The sequence below is a fragment of the Cololabis saira genome, chromosome 9 (genome assembly GCF_033807715.1).
Source record: "Cololabis saira isolate AMF1-May2022 chromosome 9, fColSai1.1, whole genome shotgun sequence".
NCBI classification, from domain to species: domain Eukaryota; kingdom Metazoa; phylum Chordata; class Actinopteri; order Beloniformes; family Belonidae; genus Cololabis; species Cololabis saira.
The window spans coordinates 37,506,736-37,533,109 of record NC_084595.1 but is presented as its reverse complement, the minus strand read 5'-3'; the positions used below and the strand labels follow the sequence as shown (position 1 = coordinate 37,533,109).

The following is a 26,374-nucleotide window of genomic DNA, read 5'->3' as shown; positions in this document are numbered from 1 at the left end:
AGTTGGCATTATTTGCTGAAATAAGCAAAATCTTCCCTGAGTTCATGCAGTGATTTGCAGATGCCTGTGCGGGATATTTAATTATGTCACAGAATGTCCTAATAATGTTATGTTTCATATGTGTTGGGAATATTTTTCAATTTAAATAAAGAACGATGATTCTTTTAAGTTAATTGTGATACATTCCCCTTTTCTTAAGCATCTTTTTCCATTCCTTTCTTTTCTGGTATGAAATTTGAAATACAGTCAAATGCAAAAGTCAGTACATTCTCTCTTAATCCTGTTTGTGCAAAACACATAAAAATCGTCAGATTTGGTAGGTTTAGCATTAGTATTAGATTAAATCATCCATCAAGTAACAACATTTTTTTCAAACTTATTTCTACCTGAACATATACATCCTATAAACACTGCTTGCATTTCTGAGGATTTGGGATATTTATTCATAACTCTGTAAATACTATACATATCCATATCCATATATTCCCAGTGGTTTGGCACTTTTGCACTTTGTTCTTCTGGTTGGATGCTGACTGCATTTCATTGAATGTACATGTGACAGAAAATGACAAACAAGTTGAATATAATCTAATCTTGTCATCTTCATTTGACAAAAATGAAGCCAAAAAGAAAACGATCGACCTTTAACAGTTATGATTTGAAGTCGCTGTTTCATGTATTACATAATCTGTCTCACACATTGTTGTGGGAGGATTTTGGCCCACAGTTTTACAAAATAATTCAATCCATTGCGGTTTTCTGGGAAATCTCCAATGTAGAACGTTCTCAAGGTCCTTCCACAGCGTTTCAACTATCTTGAGGTCTGGACTTTAACAAAACAAAAAGTCTTTCCAAAACCTTGATTCTTCTATCTTTCAGCCATTCTGATGTCCATTCCTTGTGTGCTCCGTGTCATAGTTCTGTTGTGACTCAATTCCAGCCACGCTTGAGTTATCAGACATTTGGCCTCAGATTTTCGTCGAAAATACTTCACGAGTTCATGGTCCACTCAGTGACTGCAAGGTTCCCAGGTCCTGTGGCTGCAAAACAATCCCAAATCATCACCCTGTGTGTTAGACAGCAGGTCTGAGGTGTTTCTGAGGAAATTATGTGTTTCCTTTTCAGCAATCATGTTGCAGGGCGGTAGGTCCAATCTGTCCATTGTTCAAGTAATCATTTGGTTTACTCAGATGTAGATTTGCACCCTTCAGTTGTATTTGGTATTGTTTTTCTGTTAGATTGAGGAATGTTCCTGTGGCAAAAAACCAACCTCATCAGTTTTCTTCTAAAAGTATTGTTATGCACGTCAGCATTTAGCATATAATATTCTGAACATTGTACAGTCGGACCGTGGTGTAGATTTTCTGAGAGGTCAATTCCTGGGTAGTCAGTTTGAATGCTTACCACTTGTGAATAATCCCTTCTCGTAGAGAATTGGATCATTTGAATTTCTTTTTTAAATCTCTGCAGACTGATAATCATCAAGGATGCCTTCTTGAAGTTTATTGCTTATTTTTTCCCTTCCTGGTATTTTGTTAACACGCTTCTGAACGCTGTAAACCAGTAAACTATGAAAATGTCTACTTTTATAACGGGCTGTTCATCTACTGATGAAGTTTTTTGGCAAATATTAAATCTCACCTTCCAAAAACAACACAATAATTAGGTCTTAACCCGTAATTTAAGACAAGCCATAAACATTTTACAGCTTTAGATGGGTGTTTTCCTACAAAAGGGATAAAGAGCGCACACAGGGAGTGTTTTATATCGCAAACAAGAGACAGGGGAAGTTGAATCAGGGAGTCTCAACTCCTTTCATGCTCATCAGAGTGAGATCACCTTCCCACACGTCATCAGAAGGAAGACATTTCAAATAACTGGACGCCTAAAAGCTTGCACTGACTTGCACATATTGAAGTCCGAGCGGATAAAGTGGTAAAGAAAGGAATCCCTCTGCAGGGATGAAGAGCAATCCTGGCAGCATGAAGAATGTCTGTGGGGGGATAAAGAGGCATTTCTGATTTGGCATGGTTAGCCAAACGTATGTGATGTCAGTCTCTCTCCACGCAGGACAAAACAAGAAACCTCCTCTAACGAGGCCACAAAGCACACCACGATTTCACTCTATTCATCTGGCGGAGCTGCGTTCAGTGTGGGCCTCCAGGGGTAATTTGGACTCCCATGCTTATGTAGGATATTGCAATCAACGGCAAAGTAAACAAACAGCCAAACTAAGACACACACACACAAAAACAAGATAAGCGTTGAGATGTGCACTACGGTAAGTCTATTGTTTCCACGCTAATTGCATCTTGCAGGGAAACTGTTATTCTTAGGACTGCTGGGTGGTTAAAATAACCAACAACAACAATTTCAGATGTACAATGATACAATAATCTGCAACAAGGTACATTTATATATTTACAGGACTGTCTCAGAAAATTAGAATATTGTGATAAAGTCCATTATTTTCTGTAATGCAAAAATTTCATACATTCTAGATTCATTACAAATCAACTGAAATATTGCAAGCCTTTTATTATTTTAATATTGCTGATCATGGCTTACAGCTTAAGAAAACTCAAATATCCTATCTCAAAAAATTAGAATATTCTTGGAATCTTAATTTTAAACTGTAAGCCATAATCAGCAATATTAAAATAATAAAAGGCTTGCAATATTTCAGTTGATTTGTAATGAATCCAGAATGTATGACATTTTTGTTTTTTAATTGCATTACAGAAAATAAAGAACTTTATCACAATATTAAAATTTTCTGAGACAGTCCTGTGTATATATACATACATATATATATATATATATATATATATATATATATATATATATATATATATATATATATATATATATACATATATACATATATACATATATATATATATATATATATATATATATATATATATATATATATATATATATATATATATATATATATATATATATATATATATATATATATATATATATATATATATATAAAGGTGGTGGTAGTGGGGGGTGGGAGGTGGAGGGGGGGTGGTGTCTTCTGCTTCATAAACTCTCCATAATCCTGTGCAGGGGACCACAGTGTATTTTCAAGAATGAAAGTTGTTCTGCTTGTTATCCATAAAAAGAAGTCCCGCATGACTGAGCCACCCACCACAAAGACGGACACCCTTATCGCACCCGACTGCAGGAGGGGTTTTTGAGTCTGCACTTCATGGGTTTTCCTTCCTGGCATCCCAGTGTGCAAATCCTAAAATAATAGGACGGCCACGCCTCCTGGATAGGTCCCTACTGTGGGACATGTCCCAAGAAAAAAATAATGCTGCATGTATTTATACATGAATGCACTTTATATAACACGTCTCCATCTCAGTATTAGATAGTTAGACTGGTTTAAGTTAACCTGGTACCACAACATTAAATCACATGATGTCATTTTATGCCATCGGGGAGGTGTGGGTTCGTTATCGTGTAATAGACGTTGCCTCTGAACATAAGGGTGCATACTTCTAAAATGGCATGAGTGGGAAAGAAAAGTCTGTTACATGGGGTGCCAGGATGCCCCTAAAGGAAGTTAATCTGGCTTTATGCAGGATTCACATGGATGTAATGCAACATCGTTCTATCTCCCCCAGGAGAGGGAGATTGTGACGTGTGTTCAGAGTTATAGCCAGTCACAAGAGCAGACATGAGACCGGCCGGCCCGTTTGATTGGCTGGTGCCTATGCAGCCACTTGAAAGACAAAGTTAATCCTCAACTTTCCAGTGCTTGTTACACTACATATGAAAGCAACAAGTCTAGAACAGAAGCAGGTTTCATGCAATGGTGGCCAGGCCTGATGTTTCTAGTTATAGTGACAGACCGTTACAAGGTCAGAAAACAATTAAACGGATGACTTTAAAGGTTAAACTCTTCTCAAATTTCTACCTTGAACTGAAGTTGTTTCAAACTCATACTGTGAAATGAGGGTGTCAGGCTCGATTTCATCCTGGCCCACCTCAGCATTATGATTAGTGTCAAAGATACAGCAGCTACTTCTTCAATTTATCTACTTTTTTTAAATTATATTACACGGTTGCTTCTGCATTTAATTATTAATAATTGACATAAACTCCTCATTACTATAGAGGTGTGGCAGACAGACAAAAAGATACCGCCTTGTCTCTGATAGATAGAAACATATCTTTACTTTCCATCTATCTTTAAAGTCATTTCCTATTTATCTTCATAGGTTTGCCTTTTCTTGGAAATGTTTGTTTCAGATCCATGAATTAACCACAGAAACCTTGAAGGACATAAGTTAGTCTGAGATACTGCCATCCGGTGGGTAGGCAACATCAAGACAGAGGGGACGGAATTAAGATCTGTAGTGAAACATGTCATGACCTTGACGGGATGGAATAGTATAATCAATACATCAATACATGAGTGTCGATGTCCTATTGTGATAAGTGACAATAACAATAAAGATTTATCTTATCCTATGTTATAATTATCTTTGCATGTTCTCCAGGGGCAAGGTGAAATAAGGTGGGGGACGGTACTTGAGTGAGACATCTCTGGTGTACAGTGTAAGTACCGGAGCTGGTCTGGTGGTCATCAGGCAAATATGCTGCAGCATAAGCCGGTCAAGTGACCACAGCTCTCTCTGTAGTGGTGCAGAATTAGAGACGCTACGCATGGTGGACTGGTCAGAAGTAGCACACTCCCAGGTACGTCTTAAAGACTGCACATTGCCTCGTTTCTTGCGTCGTGTATCGAGTATTACTTTTAGGTATAATCAGTATTTACAAGTAGTACTGTATACAGTTCCAGCAAAGCCTATGTACACAAAGTTACACAACCATAGACTGTAAATACAAAGACGCAACAGACCCAGAACAGCGGCAGTGCCTGATGTCACTTTGTTCACAGTGAAAGTGAAAGTTCTGCTGAACTGTAATTTAAAAGGCAGGAGGATAAAATCAAACAAAACATGTCGTCAAGCCAAGCACTATAAGAAAATACTAACCATCTAACACTCCATGCTGACTACATATATAATGGCCAGCAACTACTGAAACAATTTATTGTCTTATAACCAACAGCCAGTTAGTCTAACTTTGGAACAACAGGAGAAAAACCACCAGCTTCTGTCCAAAGACAATAAAACCTGGAGTACTTATCACAAGGAGTATCACTTCATACTACACAAGTTTTAGAGAAATTTACTTAAACACAGAGCCAAGCCAGCGGTTCTCCTCCATCCCCAGTCTTCATGCTTGGCTAACCACCTGCAAGCCTCACTTTCAAATCCACTGTTTGAAATCTTTGAATGCAATTTATCTCTTTTTCTATTTCTTTATTTGTCTGAGAAAGTAAAACAAAAAAAAACCTCAAAATACAGGATCACAACTTTGCTACTTGCATATGTTAGTTGTGTGCATTACAACGAGTACAGATAGATACTTGTACTCATCAAAAGTTGTGTGGGTGGGTGCTTGTATACGTGTAGAAGCAGTAAACATTAACAGCAAGGCAAATACCCATTAAATACACATTTCGAATAAAATAAAACAGGGTACCTGCCTGAGCTATTTGATGGGGGGCAACTTCAGTTACATCAGTTAGTATTGAATCCAAAAAATACCAAAGCAATTACTTACAAGCACTTTAAAAATGTGGATTTTAACACCTCCAGCTGTGAGAGGTCTAAAGAGTTTAGAGGCTGCAGGGTTTGTGAGGACTGAGGTCATCTCTGGGCTGACAGGCTGAAAGAGATGAAGAACACCAGCACAGAAAATAAAGCTGATGGAAAGTTGCAGATACGTGGATGTTCGTATGCATGTGACTTTTAGGTGCCAGTGAGAGATCATCCTCGTAACGTGATGGGCGAGACAGTCGGAGGGCAGAAAACAGACATCTGTAGCTGTTTGTTTGGTATCATCTGCTGAAGCTAATCCTGTCTGGAATCTGGGATTGTTGGAGACGGAGGGAAAAGGTAAACAGCTGCCTCTGGTTTAGAAATATTTTGTGCAAATTAAAATGTGCTTAATCCTTTTTTTCCCCCCATGTCTGATAAGTCGTCCTTACAGGATCAGGAATGTATGTACTAATCCACCTACAGTGTAAACAAACAGAGCGTTTGAGTTCAACCTATGCAGACCGGTGTAAATGTCAAGGATATGCCTCTGCAAAGGAGGAATTACTTTTCTTTTTAATCATCAAAATAAAGGTTAAAGAACACAAGCTGACACTGAGTGAAACTTTTACAAGTATTTGAAAACTGTAGCTTTTTTTTGTGCATCAGAAAGATCATTTATATCAGGTCATGCAACAAAGTTTGAGTGATATCCAGCATTTGGCTTGACTTTGGAAACATTCTCAAATTACAGCATACGTTTTTATCTTCCTACCCATTACTTATGCTGTATCACACATGATGGGAACATCACCAGGGCTCCTTATCACCTGCAGCCCTGCTCCAACAGCTCTGCCTGTTTAGGCATCATGACTGACTGAGTGTGAAGCCTTCAGAAATGCTGCTCCACACATCTACACGCCGTGTTTGTGATCCTCCCTTTGGAGAGCTGTTTCTTCAGCATCGGAGTGAGTGTGTGTTGGGTTTATTGCACGGCACATTCCTCAGATCCAGAGAGGCGTAAAGGGCAGCGGCCCCACTTTAGAGGTGCAAGAGGGGGGATGGAAAGCCCTGTGATTGATGGCTGAGAGGAGAAGGAAAATGATGGGCTGAACAGGTGGATGTCACACCGGTGTAACAACAGGCCCATCGATGTTTTACGCTGTTTCTGATCGCTGACCCGAAAATTGCCATGTGAGTGTGGAAATATCAACAAAGTAGTGACTTAACAACAGGATACAAAGAGAGGGTCAACCTGTAACTTCTGACAGAAGCATGGACGCGACCTTGGTGTTTGAATATTGAATAAAAGACACTTTCAGTTACTCAGGGGTTTGGTTGCTGCAGGTTTTTCTTGATCCACTGTCACAGATGAGCAATAAATGTTAGATCGTCTTGATTATTGAAACATTTGTTCAATCATATGTGACTACATTGTAATATGTTCCATATACACAATATGGATTTATATTTGTTCATTGTATCCTAATTTTTTTAGCTTCCTCTTCAATCACAGTTACGTACAGCCTCAGGTTTTTTCAAAAACGTGTTGATTTTAAAAGCGCCACGTTAATATGACTTCGTGAGAAGTGATTGTGCACTTTGTTGTCTGTTCTTTGCCGTCTATTTTCTATTTTTTATTACTATTTTATTGATCATCCTAGTACGTTAGGGATTTTATTGTTTCTACACTTTGTACTGTATTTTCTCTTGGTATTGTTTCATTTTAAATGTACACTGTACAGCACTTTGGTCGACCTCGGTTGTTTTTAAATGTTATATAAATAAAATTGACATTGACATTCGTAGTGTGGACTCCAGGATGCCAACAGCTGATTAACATGATATGTTAAAACAAAGAAGTCAAGAATTATTAACACATTTTTACGTGAATGTCACTGAATCATGATATTAAATTGGCAGACAGAGGAGGCAAACCTGGGCTGGCTGCACTCTGTACATAAAACTACAACTCAACCAATTATCATAGTCTTATGTACACATTATTTTTTTACAATGATTAAGCTTTAGAGCATAAACACAAACTTTTATGTTTGTTTGCCACATAACATTAACAACTATGCATCATAGAAAAATCCCATACATTCTTGATCCCCACAGATCTTATTGTCTTATACTTATTGTAACAAATTTCAGGTTCATGATGGTCATTTTAATGTTCATTTTTGCAGATACGTTACTTAAACGTATGTTTTTTGCAAATACGTCGAGAGTTGGAGTTTAAAGTCGTTTTTATTGACGAGCAGCTTTTTCCACGTTGAAACAAAGACTAAAAACAGGTGTCTACGCGCTGCGGGCGCTGCCGTGAGGACTTAAACAGACAAAAGGAAATCTTCTCAACCAAAGTAAACATGGTAAACTTCCATGATCCCACATGGACAAAATAAAGGAAGACAGAAAGAAGGAAATTAAAGTAAAATCAAAGAAGCTACCAAAGGCACGTTTCAAAGCAATTAGTGATAATTATGTCTCCAAAAATAAACTGCAGGGCTTCCTCAGCTGCATTCTGGGGCATTTTTCCAGGATAACATCAATGTGCTGTCAGTGTAAACAATGCTATTAAGAGGACAAACCTTTCTTACCACCAAAAAATGACTGCAAATTAACCTTTTTGGAAATAGGACTGTTTGCATTAATGTCCTCTGCTGCTGCACAATGCAAAACCCGACAAAGTTCAGTCCTGTTGAAAGTCCTGACTTCCCTGTCAAACACCCTAAACGTTCATGATCTCATCCCGGACCGAGGGCGATAAGCATCTTAATTGCCCCGCAGAGAGCAGCTTCCGGCATCTCCCTTGCAGTTGGACGGTCTGGCCTACATTTTCCACCGTGGGCCAAGTTCACAACGCTGACCTTTGTCCCACTTGAGCAGGCCGAGCTCAGGGGAAGATGTTAAGTTCATTAAATCTCAATGCTTCTTCCAGCTTGAGCACAAACATAGCCAAAACTTGTTTTGAAAGATTTTCAGTGGAAATCCAAATCGTGCGTTATTTTAAGAACCTGGAACCAGATGAAAAGACTGTGGACAGCCAGTCAGTCCATTACAGGGGCACATGCTCACACCGGGACCTGGACTTGGACCTGTACCTGCCGTTTTGAGAGGGATCCATGAACGTCAGCAACTACCGATCACAATGCCGTTAGTCCACTCCACGAACCGGATGCTTCAGTTTGGTGTCTATTCCTTTGAAAAGCTTTTCGTGATTTTGTTTTTAGAGAGGTGACGTAGGAATGGGAGTCACAACGTTTCGGTTGGTTGTTATAATCCCCCCCCTGACCCTCGGCGTAACCAGTTCTTGTGTCTGGTCTGTGGTTTTGAGGGCCGGGTGTCCCGACTCTGAACTGGTACTTTATCCACAGTTAGCTGTTGAGGGAAGAACAAAAATAAAGACAAAACAAAACCACAAACTGCTGCCATGTTAGTACGCTTGCTCTGAACCAGAACTGGAACCGCTTTGACAAAAGGGTCTATTCTCAACTACAAACAAAAGTTTCTGTTTGGCTTCGTTAACTTGAATTAATTTCACTTCAAATCATTTTCATTTTAAAAGTCCCTCAGAAATAAGATTTTATCTTCACATATTTGTTAATATTCTACCTCACACTTGTCATTTTCAGTATCAAGCGATAATAAATAAATGAGAATCATTTTGTAGGAATTTTTGAATGTCATTTACTTGAAAATCATTTTCCAAACAACTGGAAAGCTGGCATTTTAATCCCTGGGCTCCCCAGAACATTTGTTTAACTCAGGTTCACTCTACCAGATTAAAGTGACCAATATCTTTCTCTCTCTCTCTGTTGATGTAACTTGTATCTAATTTTTTTTCCACATCATGTACCACATATTGATTTGTAATGTTAGTTTTTTTTTTTATATATAAACATCAGCATCAACTGTGGGTGAGTCTAAACCTGCATGACCCTGAATTCATCATTGCAAGAGAAAAGGTACTGCAAAAGAAAATGATATAAACATGAAGAACCTTTTGAAGAACAGTATGACATAGACAACTGTCTTAAATGGTAGTTTAAATCAATTTAATATCTTCACAGAATCACACAAGGTGGGACTTTAGGTAAAAGCTCAACGTTTATCCATGGCCCCATGACATTTTCCATATAAAATAATGAAAGTAGGAAGGAAATTAAAAAGGAAATCAGATCATCTCTATTGGCTTCATCTCTAAGACCTGCAGAAACAGTTCAGGATTTGTGGAATAAGGCGTCACATACACGTAGTACGAATGATGGTTCTCGATGGACAATCAAAGCAGTTACGTTTTTTTTAAATTATTTATTAAATGCATTTGAAATGTAATCTGATTTGAACTAGAACATACACAGAGAGGGATTTTAAAAACACAAACAATAATTCCAATCTTTACAATAGAACTGTACAATATACACATAAAACTGAGTAAAATCTTAAAAAAATACATATATATATAAAAATGGAGTTGAAGTTCTTGTACTGATGCAACACCGTGACATCCAATGCCAAGATGTGAGAAAGTTCAAGTTGAGGTGAAGAATGTGGACTTGGCCTCAAAACTCCCGAGTTCCTTGGCTCTGTACATCCTCATGACAGGAGAGTGATGAGAGCATCCAGAAACTTGCTTCTGTCCTCCGCCTTTAGTTCAATGACTGTAGAATGAAAAACACGGACAAAAATTAAGAGTTGGTTGAAAACGCCAACATTTTCATCGTCCAGATCGACCTATTTCTGGAGGTTCTTTTAAAAAGAAACAGTCAAATCTCAGATAAACAAATGAGCACAAATAGTCATAAATCAGTCCAAGTAGATGATAAATATGGTGAAATGCACTTAATTCCTAGAATAGTATACACATATACATACAGACAGACATACAGACATACACACACATATAAATAAAATGAAAGGCAGATTTAAGCTGTCTGTTAAAAATGTCCACATTACACAAAGACAGCGCTGCCACCTAGTGACGACAGACGAGACTGCCATCTGCCCTAAACAGCAATTGGAGACTGGGGCAGAAAATGAAAAAGGTACTTACTAGAAGTATCGAATTGGTCATGAAGCGTTCGGGAGCTGGTGCTCTCTGCAGCTTTCTCAAATGCTCGACCAAAGAAACTTCCAGGACAAAGCAAAGAAAGTTAATATTTTACGCAAATATATATGTGTATGAATAAAAAAAAGTTCCTGCTACTATGATAAAGCATTTTCAGGTTTTTTTTGTTTGTGCTTAAAATAAAGTAGTAAAAGCTACAATTTTATGAAGCTCTGAAATAAATATAAAGCCCAACATTAAAACTTTATCAGTATGGAATGTATAAATAATATGTGAGGCGTGTCAAGTCTTTACTAAATGTGTTAAAGTTGAAGACAATAATTTCTAAAAATAATAATAAAAACAGTAAGTAGATTCTTATGAGAACACATTTCTTTCCAACATCCCAACCAAACATTATATATTAATGCAGTAAGAATGTAATGTGAACTGCCTCAGAGCAACGGTAGGTGCATGCAGCTGAACATCGGTTTGTTTGAGACTTACTTCTTTTTGTCAGATGTCTCCGACTCTGGTGGGATTCCCAAAACAATTACCGTTCCCTTCTCCACATCTTTGGGAGCAGCCATGATGAGAGGGAGCAGTTTGCAGCGTTTATTTCTCGTCTAAACAGCCAAGATATAATGAGTTAAATGAGGTTAAGACCTCAATAACTATATGGATTCGGGCTCAACCCTCCCTCACATTCTGGATCAGTTTTGATAGATACCGTACTCACCGAGTGGATAAAAGCCTTCAGAAGATACTTGGAGAGAAGAGTCAAGGCCATTGGCTTTGAGAAGAGCTTCACATCAGGTGTTCCCTACAGAGGAAAGAGCAGGATGAGGGTATGATCTAAACTAGGATGTGCTGCTGAAGAGACGTGATGGGGAAGGCAGACTCTCGTACCTCCATGAGGTAGCAGTAGAGGAAAGGCCCCTGCGACAGGATGACGTTGGTGCAGATGCAGCTGGCTACCGTCTGCTGGACGGCCATCAGCTTCTTCTTAGCCAAATCGATGCCCACGTGGAGACGATCAAGTTTACTCCTGCGCAGACAAAGAGTACAGTGCCATAAATAAAACCCTCAAAGCTCAGAGTTTAAAAAAAAAAAAAGAGCCTTTGTCAACATTTGAAAACATCCAGAACCAGGTTTTCTTTACACACCTTGAGAGGGAATCAAGAGCCTTGATGAAGTTGTCATTGTCGCTCTCATCTTTCTCAGTGCTCTCCAGCAAGGCAGCTGCAGCATGCACCATGTCGCTGGCCAGGAAACGATTCTTAAAACCAAAGTGAACCCCAAACGTCTGGATGCGGATGTCCTTCATACTGATGAAAAGGGGAGAACAAAGTTACTCCACAAGAAACCCAAACACCCCCGGGTGTTGTTTCCACGTCTATTTTCATACCCGTATTTATTGGAAGACTCTTCAATGACTTCCCTCAGGTTCTCTTTGATCGACATGTCCATGGAGTTATACTTCTGTCTCACTTGTTTGAGGGGTAGACTGTTAAAAGCACCACACACAAAAATTATTGAGCAAAACTGAGGACTAATTAGGGTCTCCACTGTTACGCGTAAAGCACAGACATCCAGGAACGCACCCCATGTCCGCTAAGAACTCCTGAAGTTTCTTTTGGCCATTTAAGGTCCAGAGCTTGAAGCTGCATGAGGTGTAGCAGGAATTACACAGACTCTCGTACAAAGACCAGTGCTGGTACAGTGTTAGGCGCAGGCTGGAAGTGCAAGGTTAAGGAAAAACAAAAAGAAAGTGACACATGCATAAAAAAAAAAAAAAGACTTAAATATCAGCTGATTTAAGGATACTCGTATTCAAAGGAAATCCGCATACAGTCGATGGACAGAGAGTTTTCCTCGTCCTCATTTCGGTGGTTGTGCCTGGAGACATGTCGCTGCAGTGTAGCGATATCTGTAACGTACTTCATACTAAAAAAGAAAAGAAAACAGAGACAAAGTCATCTAATACAAGCATTTATCTTCATTATTAGGCATATTATTGTTTGTTAAATGCTGAGGGACATTCTTACTGTGTTATTTTATCATGAACCCACTGGTCTGTCAGCCCAATGATGGACCACCTGCAAAACAAACAAGTCTATATTCAAGTCTGTACAAGAATATCCACATTTAAAGGGAAATCGGTCAGATATCTCACCAGAGCATGTCCTTGGTGTCTTTTGTCAAAATCCAAGCAAGCTCAAAAAACATCATCGCAGCCTTGAGAGACAACACAAAAATAACAAGAGAGCATGTAGAACATGAGTCAAGACAAAGTTATGTTTAAAAAATATATTTCTGAAGATTATGTTCATTTTTCATGCTTATGTGTTCCCAGCGCTCCGATCAGGTAAGAGGCGACTCACAGAAGTGCCGTGGTATTCATACTGCTCATAGTCGAACAGGATTTCCCTCCTGTGGAGAATAAAACGTTAGTATGAACTAACCTACACAACTACTGTTGGTTTATTACCATAAAATCCCAGTGCAAACTGTTGTGTTAATTATCACACTGTAGATACAAAATCAAAATGTACATTTATGTTTTAGTATTTTGATATATTTTATTTTATTTTAGTACTTATGTTTAAATGTATTGACATATTTTATAATTTCCTACTTCTTTAAGACTTTTGAATGGGATCATCTGGAACTAAAGACAGTTTCTCCTCTGGGGTCAATAAAGTACAGGACTGTCTCAGAAAATTAGAATATTGTGATAAAGTCCTTTATTTTCTGTAATGCAATTAAAAAAAACTAAAATGTCATACATTCTGGATTCATTACAAATCAACTGAAATATTGCAAGCCTTTTATTATTTTAATATTGCTGATTATGGCTTACAGTTTAAGATTAAGATTCCCAGAATATTCTGATTTTTTGAGATTGGATATTTTAGTTTTCTTAAGCTGTAAGCCATGATCAGCAATATTAAAATAATAAAAGGCTTGCAATATTTCAGTTGATTTGTAATTAATCCAGAATGTATGACATTTTTGCATTAAAGAAAATAAAGGACAATATTCAAATTTTCTGAGACAGTCCTGTATATCTGATTCAGTTAATCAGTGAACAATGCGTCACCTCTGTGCTTCCCACTGCCTCCGTGCTCGCTGGCGTTCAATCCTCCTCTCAACCGCCCCCTGTAATAACACGATCACAATAAGACAACTGTTACAGACCGCACCATAATTCCTCGGTTTATTTTGACCCATCAACGCACTTCATCATATCTCCTCCGTTTCCCAGACGGCTCTGAGCCTTCGTCACTCTCGTTTCCAGAGTCATCTTCCTCTTCTTCATCCCGGAAGATGTCATCATAGGAAGGCACACCCAGGTCATCGTCTTGTTTGATTAGGAGTTTTATCTATGAAGGAAAAGGCATATATTGAAGCAACACTCCTTTTTACAAGTGATACAAGTCTGCAGTTTCCAGCTGAGGGGATTTAATATCTTAATACGAAGCGAACATGAGGTGCAAAAGTTAATTCATGCCTGAATGTCTTTGACTACGTTTACATGCAGTCAAAATGCGGGTTATTGCTAATATTCCGGTTACTGAAACATTCAGAATATTCCGTTTCCATGCGTGAGCTAACAGGGTTATCCCTGTATACATGGTAATTAATCATTCGGGATATCCCGATCAAACCAGCAACGCGCGGAGAACATCATGACGCAATTAGCGTCATTTCTGCTTCTTCTTCTGTATCCAAATTCAAAACAAATGCTGCTTCGCGCAACTTTTCGTTCACCTTCTTGTAAATCTCACTATCCTGGTACTTTCTACCGTCTACAAATGCAGAAATGTTCATATCCTTCATTACATTTATGAAGTGATTAGTCTCCTCCTGGTCTTGTGTTTCTCCGTGTTTATAAGAACGTCCTGGACTCAAAAGACCAAGATTCCTTGTGAACAGAGCATGTGCAGAAAACAAATTCCTGTTCCGTTTGATGGGGATATCCCGTTTGGCGTTTACATGACCCAATATTCGGGTTTTAAAAGGAGTAACCCAGGGGTAATATTCGGGTTTTTAAAAACCGGAATATGAGCAAATTCGGGTTATTCAAAAGGGGTTATTGGTGTTTACATGGCCGTGCAAAGTTGGGTTATTACCAATATTCAGGTTTTAAAAGGGTTATTGAGTGCATGTAAACGCAGTCACTGTGCGAAAGGAAAAAAGAACATGTGTTGTCAAAGAGTGCATTCCTCACACAGAGGCCCACACTTTGAACTAAGCAGATCAGCGTTAATCACCTGCGTGTCATTGTAGACGTTGACCACATCCACAGGCCGGTGAGTGTCACAGATGAAGAAGATGGAGTCATCATCTGGCTGCAGCATCTCAAGGAGGTCGACATTTGCTCCGCAGTTGATGAGAACAAAGTATCGAAACTACACCACACCAAAAACAATACATTTAATTAAATCAGTTGATCCTCATTCAGCCTTGTGTCATACGTGAAGGGCTCAGTGATGCACGATACCTGCTCTTTGTGTTCCAGAAAGGCCGTGCCGAGGTCCTGCCAGCCTGTAACCGGCACAAGTGTATACTGGATCTGGTCACAGTGAAACAGCGCCTAACAACACAAATGGGATTACACTTTATTGTCCTTTAAAAAAAAAGTAAATTTCCCTTTGGCCACATAATTTGATTTCTCCAGAGGCAAAACATGATCAGTACATCCAGAGCAGCTGTCAGGAATTTGAGGGTTACACTGATGCATTTTTACAGGTGTCACAGACTCTGATACTTTATTTTCCCAATTAAAGATAAAACAATGAAACATGAGTCCCTGAAAAAGACGTCAATAAGAAACTTTGTGGATAAATATGAGCGCTAGTAGGTTATCCACATTAATGCAGTCAATTAATAACCTTCAGGAAAAATCGAAGTAAAAATCAAACAGTGATACAATTGTGGCAGTTTGTACATTACTCCAGTAAGATTCAGTGCCAGAGGTGTCCAGTAACGAAGTACAAATACTTCGTTACCTTACTTAAGTAGACATTTTGGTTATCTATACTTCACTGGAGTGAACTTTTTACTTTTACTCCTTACATTTTCACGCAATTATCTGTACTTTTTACTCATTACATTTTAAAAACAGCCTCCTTACTCTATTTCATTTCAGCCTTTTAAAAAAAAAAAATATCCAGTTAAATTGCTCCATCCGGATAGAGTGAATTTGGTTGTGGTTGTTTCAGATGTTCTTGTCCAGTTTTGTTCTTACATCCGTTCCCTCAGATTCCTGCAACTAAACTTGGATGTACATTCCAATAAAGGTTAGGATAAATGATAACATGCCTCTGAAGTTTGACTTTTTGCACCATTACAATACTTATAGGCAACTAGTCATCATATCTGCTGCTCTCTGAAACACATGTTAATGCTCAATAGTACACATATATGGTTCTTTAATATATTTGCATTATACTAAGATGCATTCATTTTCAATGGCTTTTGTCCTTAATGGCTTTTTCCCCCTTACATTACTTTTACTTTTATACTTTAAGTAGTTTTGAAACCAGTACTTTTATACTTTTACTTGAGTAAAAACTTGAGTTGATACTTCAACTTCTAGAGGAGTATTTTTAAACTCTAGTATCTATACTTCTACCTGAGTAATGAATGTGAATACTTTTGACACCTCTGTTCAGTGCTAAAATAAACATCAACTTTACAGATCCACTAGTGCAAACAGCGGGGAAACAGCTGAAACAGAGCTAGCACCTGCTAAAGCCTGATTTATGGTTCTGCGTACCCTACGCCGAAGGCTCTGCGTCGGTGTAACGCGGAACCATAAATCAGCCTTAACACTCGGTTCTTACCTGCAGGATCTTACAGGCGCACAGAGCATCGATGTCGGCTGCAACCAGGAGCGCGACTCTCTGAACAGAAACAAACATCAAATTGTGACATTAATGCCCCGCGTTGTGAAGCCGCAGCTAACTTTAGCCTGCGTGCTAAGACTCACTAAAGTGAGCAGCTTAGCCGGCTAACAGGACTAATGTCAAGTCTGTCCACATACACTCACCTGATTGGAAATAACCTCATAAAAGTCCTTCCTTATGTCTGTGATAAACATTTTACAATGTCGATTAAAAACCTTTAAGATGATAGAAGACTAACAAAAGGATCCAACGCGGGGGAAATGTCTTTATTGTTGTTGCTGTCAGTCTCTCGGAGCTCGACTGAAATGTGGCGCCAAATCCCCGCAGCGCCGCCAGCCAATCAGCGGTCTCCGAGTAGGACGCGTCATAGGCACTAGACCACGCCCCCAGCTGAAAAAACCAAAACAGGAAAACAAGCAGGCATCTTCATGAGATGATTACAGCTGATGAGAGTTATTACAGCTCGTTGTAAACAAACTTTACCTGGAAGCAGTACTCGAGTTGTAAAAAAAGATCAGGGGGGATGGTGGATTTTATCATATGGGGACAGATAATTTGTGCTGATTACAAATAATATAATATATTAGAAATAATAGCACTGACCAAAACACCTGCAGAAATACTGCAAGAATGACATAGCAGCAGTTAAATGCAGCCTTCTGTAAGCTTTAAATATCCACTGGGCTTACATCAAATACATCAAAACACAACAATAAAAAACAGTTTTCTGAACTTATCAATATGACTCTGTCCTTCACAGGATAAGTAAAATGGATTGCTGCAAAAACTCAAATTCTTAACAAGAATATTTTTCTTTTTTCTAGTTAAAATGTCTCATTTTAGTAAAAAAAAATCTCATTACACTTAAAACAAGACTCATCACTGGAAAAAAACTGTTTCAAGTTGATTTTCACTTAAAATAAGTAGAAAAATCTGCCAGTGGAACAAGATTTTTTTTGCTTGTAATGAGAAGATAAATCTTGTCCCACTGGCAGATTTTTCTACTTATTTTAAGTGAAAATGTACTTGAAACAGGTGAAAATTGTCAAATAAGTTATTTTTCAGGTGATGACTCTAAATGTTGAAATAGCAGTAAAACCACATTCATTGATGAAATGACATAAGGGATGGAAAGGGGGGATGGCAGTTTTACAGGGGGGATGATTTTGACCGTTTTTATTTCAGGGGGGGATGCCATCCATCCCCCCTCATCCCCCCTCAACTCGAGTACTGGTTAGCAGCATTGTACTTCTTACTGAACTACACGTAATTGATAAATTAGGCTACCAATATAATATCACATATTCAGAAGAACAAGAAAAAAAAAACTATCCAAATAAAGACAAGTGTAATATTTATCTTTTTCCTCCAATGAAATAATGAATGCATTGAGTTCTGCTTAAAGTTAGGGGAAAAAGTATTGTTTTTTTCACTTCTATGTAAACTCACAATCTTTAGACCTTTCAATTTATTGAAAGACTTCTCTGTTGTTGAATTGCTGTAATATTTTGTACAAGCAAGACTATGGCAAGGACTTATTTGATCCAAGATCCTACCTAGGTTATTTTTCTCTAGTACAATCTTGTAAACAAGATATACATATTACATTATATAGCTACAATATTTTAAAAGATAAAAAAAAAAAGTGTAAAATAATGAAACAACTGAAAATGTAGATTGAACCAAGTTAAATTGCTTTAGGCCAAGCTATTAGAAAAAGTAAAACTCATTTGTTTTCATTTCTGTTTTTATTTTGCAGTTATTCAATAATCAATAGCAACACACAGTCAGAACCAGGACTGCTGTGTGTCAAAAGTAAATTCATAGGGAGCCATGTGTAGTGGAGAATTATTCACAAACAAGCATCATAACAGACATTTAGGCTAATATGTCAGCATGAGAGGAAATATAAAAGCAAACAGGCAAGTTTTAATACAACCCCTTGACATGAGGCTAGATCAGACACCATTTTCAACCTGATAAGACATACATGTACTGAAACCAGAAAAGAAAAAACTAATGGATGTAAGCAGTGAGAAAGATTTATGCTGTGCAGCTACGACACATGCAGGATTTTATCAAAATGCAGCAGTTCAAAAAACAAAACTCATGTGCTCTGAAATATGCATCTGAATCTTATAACATGTACCAGAACAATGTTCAAGTAAACTCCAACATGCCCTCACAAGTTTGTTTAATGCAATTTTTACACCCTCCACATTGGATTATTCAAATCCAAGTTCAACAAAATTTACATTTATGAAAAGTAATTCAAGTTTTTTTGTTGTTGTTCTGAGGTAAAAGGCAGCATGCCACATTTCAATGTTGCGTACTATCTTCACAAGAGAATCCTGTACATGTCAAATTAAATAAGAACAAAATTGTGACAGAGAACATACACTGTGACATACAGTCAGTATATATTTCATTCATTAACTAAGATTACTACAGTGGTAAACAAAGGCACAAATTTGTCTGTTTTCCTCTGCTGAAGCTCGACTGAAACCATCGAGATCCTGATGACATCAGATCATCTCAAAGTAAAATGTGCTTTGAAAACAAAAACAAACGAAAACAACAAAAAAATCCCCCCAAAAATGTCTGCTTCATAGACGATGATATCCAAAATATAAAAAGTAAAAGTAACATGAATGTTTGAACCAACTGCCAAAGAAAATCACAATTCCAAACATAATCAAAGAATAGTACGGAATAAGTAGTAAACCTGTTCGTACAGCAAAAAATGTATTTTATGTTGTACATGAAAGTTGATGACAAGTCAAATGAAACATGCACCAAGAATGAATCCCAATCGACATGCCAGTTCAGCTATTCACAGCATGGAAACAATAAATAAGTGAAAAGATGACGCAGGAGCGCTGGGAGGCGAGCACCATCACCGGGACAGTCCCACTCCTCTCAGGTCATCAGAAAGATCTGGATTCACCTTCACACCAGAAACAAACCACTTCTACTGCTCATTTAAATTTGAGATGGGGGTTGCTTGACGAGCTGGCATCCACTTACAAAAAACCAAAACAAAAAAATAACAACAAAAAAGACAGCCAGAGCCTGAGACCACTGATACAGGAAAACGCTGACCTCTCAGTTCCTTTACAGTAAAACTAATTTGTGATGATGATGATCAGAACTGTTGTCGTGCATTCAGCAAAAAGGAGATTACAAAGTTACAGTTGGCACTGGAAAAAAACAGTCAGAAACAAAATTGCACAGCTACATCTGGATGTTATGGTGAAAACTGGGTAATGTAGCATTTATATAGAAAATAAGAGGGAAATCAAATTGGTGAGGGAAGATTTCAAGTAGCCTAGAGCCAGCAAACAAATCATGCTGGAAAAGTGGTTTTTGAGAAAGCCTGGATTTAAATTAAAAGGGCAAGCATGCATGACTTTGTTTTTTTTTTAATAGCTGAAGCTATTTAAGGTTTTGCTTATTTAAAAAAAAAAAAAAATCCCATGAATTCTAGGAGGCCAGTACCAGCCACTACTGCAGCTGAAGCTTTAAACGTTCAATTTCTCTATGCCAGTTAAAATGTTGTCAAAAAAATTACTACAGTACTAAATATGTTAATAAGTTAACTAGTAATAGTCTCAATAGATCTACTATTTACATTCGTTTGAGTCACTTTTCCCAAAAACCTCTATCCTAAGAAATATTTTTGTATTTTTAAGTAGATTTAATCACATCCTGTGTTTTAATCCTATTACCAATATGACTTTTCAGGGAAAGCGTTTGAACAAACCCTATTATTACCGTGTTGTGCAATAATGTGAAGACTGGGAAAGACTTTTACATCATACTAGGATGCTTGCCTTTTCTGAGACAAACATCAGGGTAGAAGCCAGACAGAGCCAAACAGGACAAACAACTATGTACATTTTTCCTCTGGACCAATCAACCCAACATACTGGAATACCTTGTTCCTTATCTGAGCTCTAAGGTCAACTTAGTTTCAGTCATTTCATTGAAGCTCACTGTTCTCAGCAAATAGAGCTGCTCACATACTGTAGACCCACGATAACAACTAACAAACCTCCCTTTCTGAAATTCCTCCCATGTTTGTGCTACTTCAGGTCTTGAGGCGACGCGACCCTTCCAGTCTTGTTATCACTCCCCAACAGCTCCAATACCAGAAAAGAAAGTGGCTAAAAGTAGTAAATAGTGGTGAAGCATGCCTTTGGGTTTTGGTCCACCACACTAAATAAAAGTTGCATAATGTAAAGACAATAAATAAATCCCTCTGGTATATTCTTTAAAGCATCAACCCTGTTTGTTAAAAAGGTGAAAGTTTACAAAACAATCACAAAAGTTACCCACGCGACAAACTGTTTCACAACAGCTGAGCCAGAGAACGAGGGGCAGTGATTGTGCAGTTAACCTGCTCAGCTGCTGCAAGTGGTGTTAGTTTAGTTACAGCAACACAACATCCCCAGAGTTTCAAAACCGACGTAACCTGTTTGTTGAGAAATGTTCAGATTTAGAAATATAGACGTCCACCAAGTTGACCCGGTTGATGTGATTGATTTGCAACTTCAGTTAATCCCCACAATACAGTCATCATGATTGAAGATAAACATAATTACTGATATGATGCCTAATCCTAAAGATGCAAAAACCCAGACTGCACAGATGAACACGTAACCTCGTATAAATGACACCAGTGAGGAGGAAGGAGGTTACAACTTCCTACAGGGGCAGGATGTAACTGGAGTTGGCCAGCTTGCGCTCCTGTGCGGTGGGAACAGTCTGTCTGTGGCGCAGGGGTCTGTGGCTGTCTGGATCCTGAAGCGGAGGAAAGTGCTGTCTGTAGCAGAGCCAGGCGAAGACGAGGCCCAGCAGAGATCCCACTAGCACGTCTACACCAACAACAGAGAGGGTTCTACCGTCAGACTTAATGTGAAACTGTGGCATTAAAATTTGTGAACGTGTGACAACACAAGTGTAAACAGTGAGCTTGCCATAAAAACCTGGCCCAACAGTGACTACGTTTACATGCAGTCAAAATTCGGGTTATTGCTAATATTCCGGTTACTGAAACATTCAGAATATTCCGTTTCCATGCATGAGCTAACAGGGTTATCCCTGGGTACATGGTAATTAATCATTCGGGATATCTGGATCAAACCAGCGACGCGCAGAGAACGTGATGACGCAATTACCGTCTTTTCCGCTTCTTCTTCCTGTATCCAAATTCAAAACAAATGCTGCTTCGCGCAACTTTTCGCTCACCTTGTAAATCTAGCTATCCCGGTACTTTCTACCGTCTACAAATGCCAAAATGTTCATATCCTTCATTACATTTATGAAGTGATTAGTCTCCTCCTGGTCTTGTGTTTCTCCGTGTTTATAAGAACTTCCTGGACTCAAAAGACCAGGATTCCTTGTGAACAGAGCATGCGCAGAAAACAAATTCATGTTCCGTTTGATCGGGATATTCCGTTTGGCGTTTACATGACTGAATATTTGGGTTTTAAAAGGAGTAACCCAGGGGTCATATTCGGGTTTTTAAAAACCGGAATATGAGCAAATTCGGGTTATTCAAAGGGGTTATTGGTGTTTACATGGCCGTGCAAATTCGGGTTATTGCTAATATTCGGGTTTTAAAAGGGTTATTGATGCATGTAAACGCAGTCAGTGAGCCTGCGTATCACACATGCAGGTATTTAATAGTCAAGAGCTCTGACCTTGCCAGTGATGTTTGTAGTCGCAGGTCCTGGAGAGGGCAATAACAGCTGCAATGAGTAGAGGGGTTAAGAAGGCGCAGAGTCGCCAGGCTCGGCCCTGGCCTGCTGCACTGAAGCAGCGGAGCTTCCCTGCAACGTACAGCGCAGTGAAACCCAAACCTGCAAAGGCAACTGAGACAAAGGAGAAAAGCACAGTTAGATCAGAGGAAGGCTTATACACACACAAACACACAGATCCAACAGAGAAAACAACAGGATGCTCATACCTTCAGTTTTATGAAAATAGATTTAAATGCATCATTTTTTTATATTTGCTCGCCTGCCACACTTTTTGTATTTTTTGTTTTTCATCTTGAGCATGTGCCAGCTATACAATGGTCTCTTACAGGAAGAATGTCCACTGGGAAAGCTCTTCCTTCCCTCCATGATGACGTCTGGATCGCCGCTGCAGCGCAACTCCAAATTCATCTGACCGTCCGGAAAACAACGGTAGAAGAAGTCCGGTCGCGGCCTGAGGAGAAGAGTAAAAGAGGCACCGTAGAGAACACATTTAGGTCTCTATGTCCTCTCTATGCTCTTGAACAACGATTCAAATTAAGAAACGATGTGTTCAGTTCTGTGCGTACCTGCCAACAACAAGTTTGATGACGTTGGTGAAAACCCCATTGAGCACCAGCGTCAGAGTCACAGCTGGATGACAAAGGAAAACAGAAACCAATCATCAGAAAGACATATCAACTCCAAACGTAACATATTATATTTTAAAGTGAAAAATCCAAAATGTGGTTGTCTGTTTCTTACCCAAAGAGGCTTCTTTGAGATCTCCACGCTCCGATTTATTCAAGAGGGTGAAAACCAAGATTACAATCAGCGGCGTGAAGACAGCTATACTCTGATAGAAGACAACAAGAAATATTTAATAACAATCTTGAAAACTGTTCACTGTTCACATTAGATTCCTATAATAAAATCCTCCAAATCCAAATCCAAGTCTTTTAAACGTTTTGAACAGCCAGAGGATTTCACACCTCCCAGCTCAGTCAGCAATGAACTATTTAAAAACCCTACAAGTTGCATGTGATGGGTGAAACAAGCTCATATACTCACAAACATGAGAGAAGTGGGTACGTGGTCACTCTCCACACGATGGAATTTATACAGCCACATCTCCTCCGGCTGGATCTCACGGTAGAAAGGAGGAAGCTGCTCTGTCACACTAAACAGAGCACAAACAATGCCTGTGTGTTAAATAATAAACTGACATTGCAAATGCAGCTATGTGTCGACACGTAAGACTCAAAAAGAAAGCACACAGCTTACAGGAACACGAGCAGAAGCCCCAACCGGATGGAAACTTCTGACAGGAGCCCACGGAGCAGTCTCCTCTTCATCTTGTTTCGTGGAGTGGACTTCAGTCGACAGCACACATCCTAACTCCACCTACTGTTAACTACACTTAAAGAAATAAAGTTCAAGAAAAATGTAAATGAGAAGAATATTTCTCATTTGGTAGGTGTCAAGTTTGATTACCGTATAATTACTTAATGAAAAAATCCAGCATAAAAACAGGACGTGTGTATTCAATGCAAATGTTTCAGAGTTGCTTTACATGAAGGACAATAACTACAATATTCAGCAGCGCCACCAACATGCACAAAGAGTCCATGCCTGGCTTTGAACCATGTTGTTGACTGGACGGGTGGACACTTTCTAAAGCATATTCTGTTGCCAGCTACTAGCAGAGTCTTTGCTTTGCGACTACTAAACAATGTACGTATTGACCAACCAAAGTTTGAGTGAGTGGAGCAGGGTTGGCAGTTTTTACCTGAGCAGAGTTCAGGGTTGGACACTGCCTTTGGTTGATCAGTTTTTGCCCTTTCTGACTTTTCCAAATGTAAAATTACTAGCTTACTTTGCCACTATTTTTTTAACCCCTTGGACCTCTACCATATCTGCTGTAAAAGCTAAGAAATTGCATCCTCAAAGTTGTTTGGCTCTGCAAATAAATCCAGGGCATTTTAATCGTCAGAACATCAGACTTGTTTCTGAACAAGTAAAAGATTGTCGAATTCACACAACTGCTGGACTCTTCAGCCAGTCATAATTCAGGCAATCAACTCATGTTCTTTCCAAAGATAATTCAATTTTTAAATCCCGTCTGTCAAAAAAACAGCTGGCTTTTCTTGCGTGCACTGCTGAATAATTTCAGAGTTTCTATGAACCAAAGTGGGCATCCCGAGATTTTACTACCAATATAACCTACTTTGGTCACCAAAAACTCACTCTCACTGTTTGAAATTGAGATGTTTTTCACTCCACACAAGAGATCTATTCCCCTCTACACAGTATAGTAGTTATAGCTGAAAAAATATAAAAATACTTCAGTTGGCTTTTAATGATGTACTCAAAGTTTTACTTAAAGTACCAAGAGGCTCAAGTGCAAGTGATGCGTTTGTGAATTGTAATGGATCAAGCGCTGAACCTTTTAAGTACACATTTAGGTATTTCATAACCAGTTCAAAAAAATCTCATTATAATGGTTTTAAATGATCCGACACATGTTATTTTTCTGGAAGACTGACCTCTTTTTCACACTTACAACACATCATCAATAACACGTATACAACAGTCCATAAACCGAAAATAACTAAATACATTAAGAAAAATTATGCAACAGAAAAAAATCTTATCTTTATATGAAATGCATTTGGTCTTGTTTAATACTTCAACAGTTTTCTTCCTTTTGCAGTACTTTTCTCTCTCGCACCCATGAATGAGCTGGAGATAATGTGGGTTTAGACTCACCCAAAGACACTTGGGCTACATTGATACTATCAGCTATATTGTCCAATTGTGATTAGTTAAAAATCTAATTTAATGGATCACAGGCACAATTCATTTGTCCCTTCTCACTCATATAGTAGGGCTGGGCGATATGGACCAAAAGTCATATCTCGATATTTTCTAGCTGAATGGCGATACTCGATATATATCGATATTTTTTCCGCGACATAATTCGGGCTTCCCCAAAAGCATTATAGCATAGCATCTCTGTTAGCTTCATTTTTTTCTGAGGCAAACCCTTAAAAAAACAGTCAGTTTTAATTCAAAGCCATGTGCCAAATGTCACACAGGTACATTTATTAACAGAGGTCTGCACAATATCAAAATGTATCAAACAAATTAAACAAAAATAAACTGCCTGCATATATAGAATATAAACGATATTGTTTCGTGCCATTTCACGTTTGAAAATATATCGATATATATTAAAATCTCGATATATCGCTCAGCCCTAGTATGGCTATACATACAGTTAACATAAACACTATAAACATAAAAGGTACAGTACTAAATGCTTAAACAAAGTACAGAAATGCACAGTCTGTGTAGAAAAAGAAAAAAAGAATCCATTCAATTATTCATAAAGAGACTTCTCATTTCCAATCTAGGATTGAAAAAGGCATTTCAATCATTAAAATCTAAATTAATAAAATCTAAATTTACTTACCTTCCACTCACATCACTGCAAAGTGGATTCACATTTAATTTCTCTGTATTCCCTACATTCAGCCTGGTCTGAGAGGGGAGGGGAAACAGCACCTGAATTAGGATAATATTCATTTGTCCTGCTGAGATCTGGCTCTGTGTTTTACATCTGAAACCAGTTTTAGGCCAGAATGCTGCACCTGTCCCCCCTCCCAGGTATGATACACCTGCTGACGCTCTGGCTGATCTAGATACTGTATTAATCCGTGATGAGATGAAGTAAAGCCAAGGTTATAACATGTATCAATGACAGCAGGGGAAGCAGCTGGACTTTGGACAGATGTGTACACAGCTAAGCTAGCTAGCCACATCTGTCAAACAACACACCTGGTCCGTTTCCGTGATGAAACATCACAAGTTACACACCTTACACACGCCGTTTCTCAGCTTTCCATCCTCAAAAGAAAATGCCCCGCAGACACAGACGAGGCCTCGACATCCCTTCACCCTGGCCGAGCTGTTAGTGGAGCATTAAAGACTTGAGAGAAACAAGGGATGATCAGAGGAGGAGAGGCAGCAGGC

The 26,374-nt window shown here is 38.6% G+C and overlaps 2 protein-coding genes across 4 annotated transcripts; both read right to left on the bottom strand.

Annotated features, from left to right (window-relative positions):
- Positions 1 to 9,669: 9,669 nt before the first annotated feature.
- Positions 9,670 to 16,910, bottom strand: cdc45 (CDC45 cell division cycle 45 homolog (S. cerevisiae)). Its single transcript, XM_061729475.1, has 18 exons — positions 16,742 to 16,910; positions 16,536 to 16,595; positions 15,191 to 15,283; positions 14,961 to 15,098; positions 13,926 to 14,069; positions 13,787 to 13,845; positions 13,068 to 13,116; positions 12,860 to 12,921; positions 12,732 to 12,782; positions 12,511 to 12,630; positions 12,288 to 12,419; positions 12,092 to 12,190; positions 11,850 to 12,011; positions 11,593 to 11,731; positions 11,423 to 11,506; positions 11,191 to 11,309; positions 10,690 to 10,766; positions 9,670 to 10,297 (listed from the first exon to the last, which is right to left on the bottom strand). The coding sequence occupies exons 1-18, from the start codon at positions 16,790 to 16,792 to the stop codon at positions 10,233 to 10,235; spliced, it is 1,704 nt and encodes a 567-aa protein (XP_061585459.1). The 5' UTR covers positions 16,793 to 16,910; the 3' UTR covers positions 9,670 to 10,232.
- A 1,597-nt stretch (positions 16,911 to 18,507) lies between these two features.
- On the bottom strand, positions 18,508 to 26,371 carry plpp5 (phospholipid phosphatase 5). Of its 3 annotated transcripts, none has more exons than XM_061729478.1 (8): positions 26,180 to 26,371; positions 23,624 to 23,758; positions 23,411 to 23,519; positions 23,105 to 23,195; positions 22,930 to 22,993; positions 22,690 to 22,814; positions 22,304 to 22,474; positions 18,508 to 21,475 (listed from the first exon to the last, which is right to left on the bottom strand). In XM_061729478.1, exons 2-8 carry the CDS (start codon positions 23,692 to 23,694, stop codon positions 21,306 to 21,308), a joined length of 801 nt encoding a protein of 266 aa, XP_061585462.1. In that variant the 5' UTR covers positions 23,695 to 23,758; positions 26,180 to 26,371; the 3' UTR covers positions 18,508 to 21,305. The 3 variants fall into 3 exon arrangements, with proteins under 3 accessions (XP_061585462.1, XP_061585460.1, XP_061585461.1); XM_061729476.1 differs by having other exon boundaries at positions 26,219 to 26,371; XM_061729477.1 differs by having other exon boundaries at positions 23,624 to 23,753; positions 26,219 to 26,371.
- Positions 26,372 to 26,374: the final 3 nt, after the last annotated feature.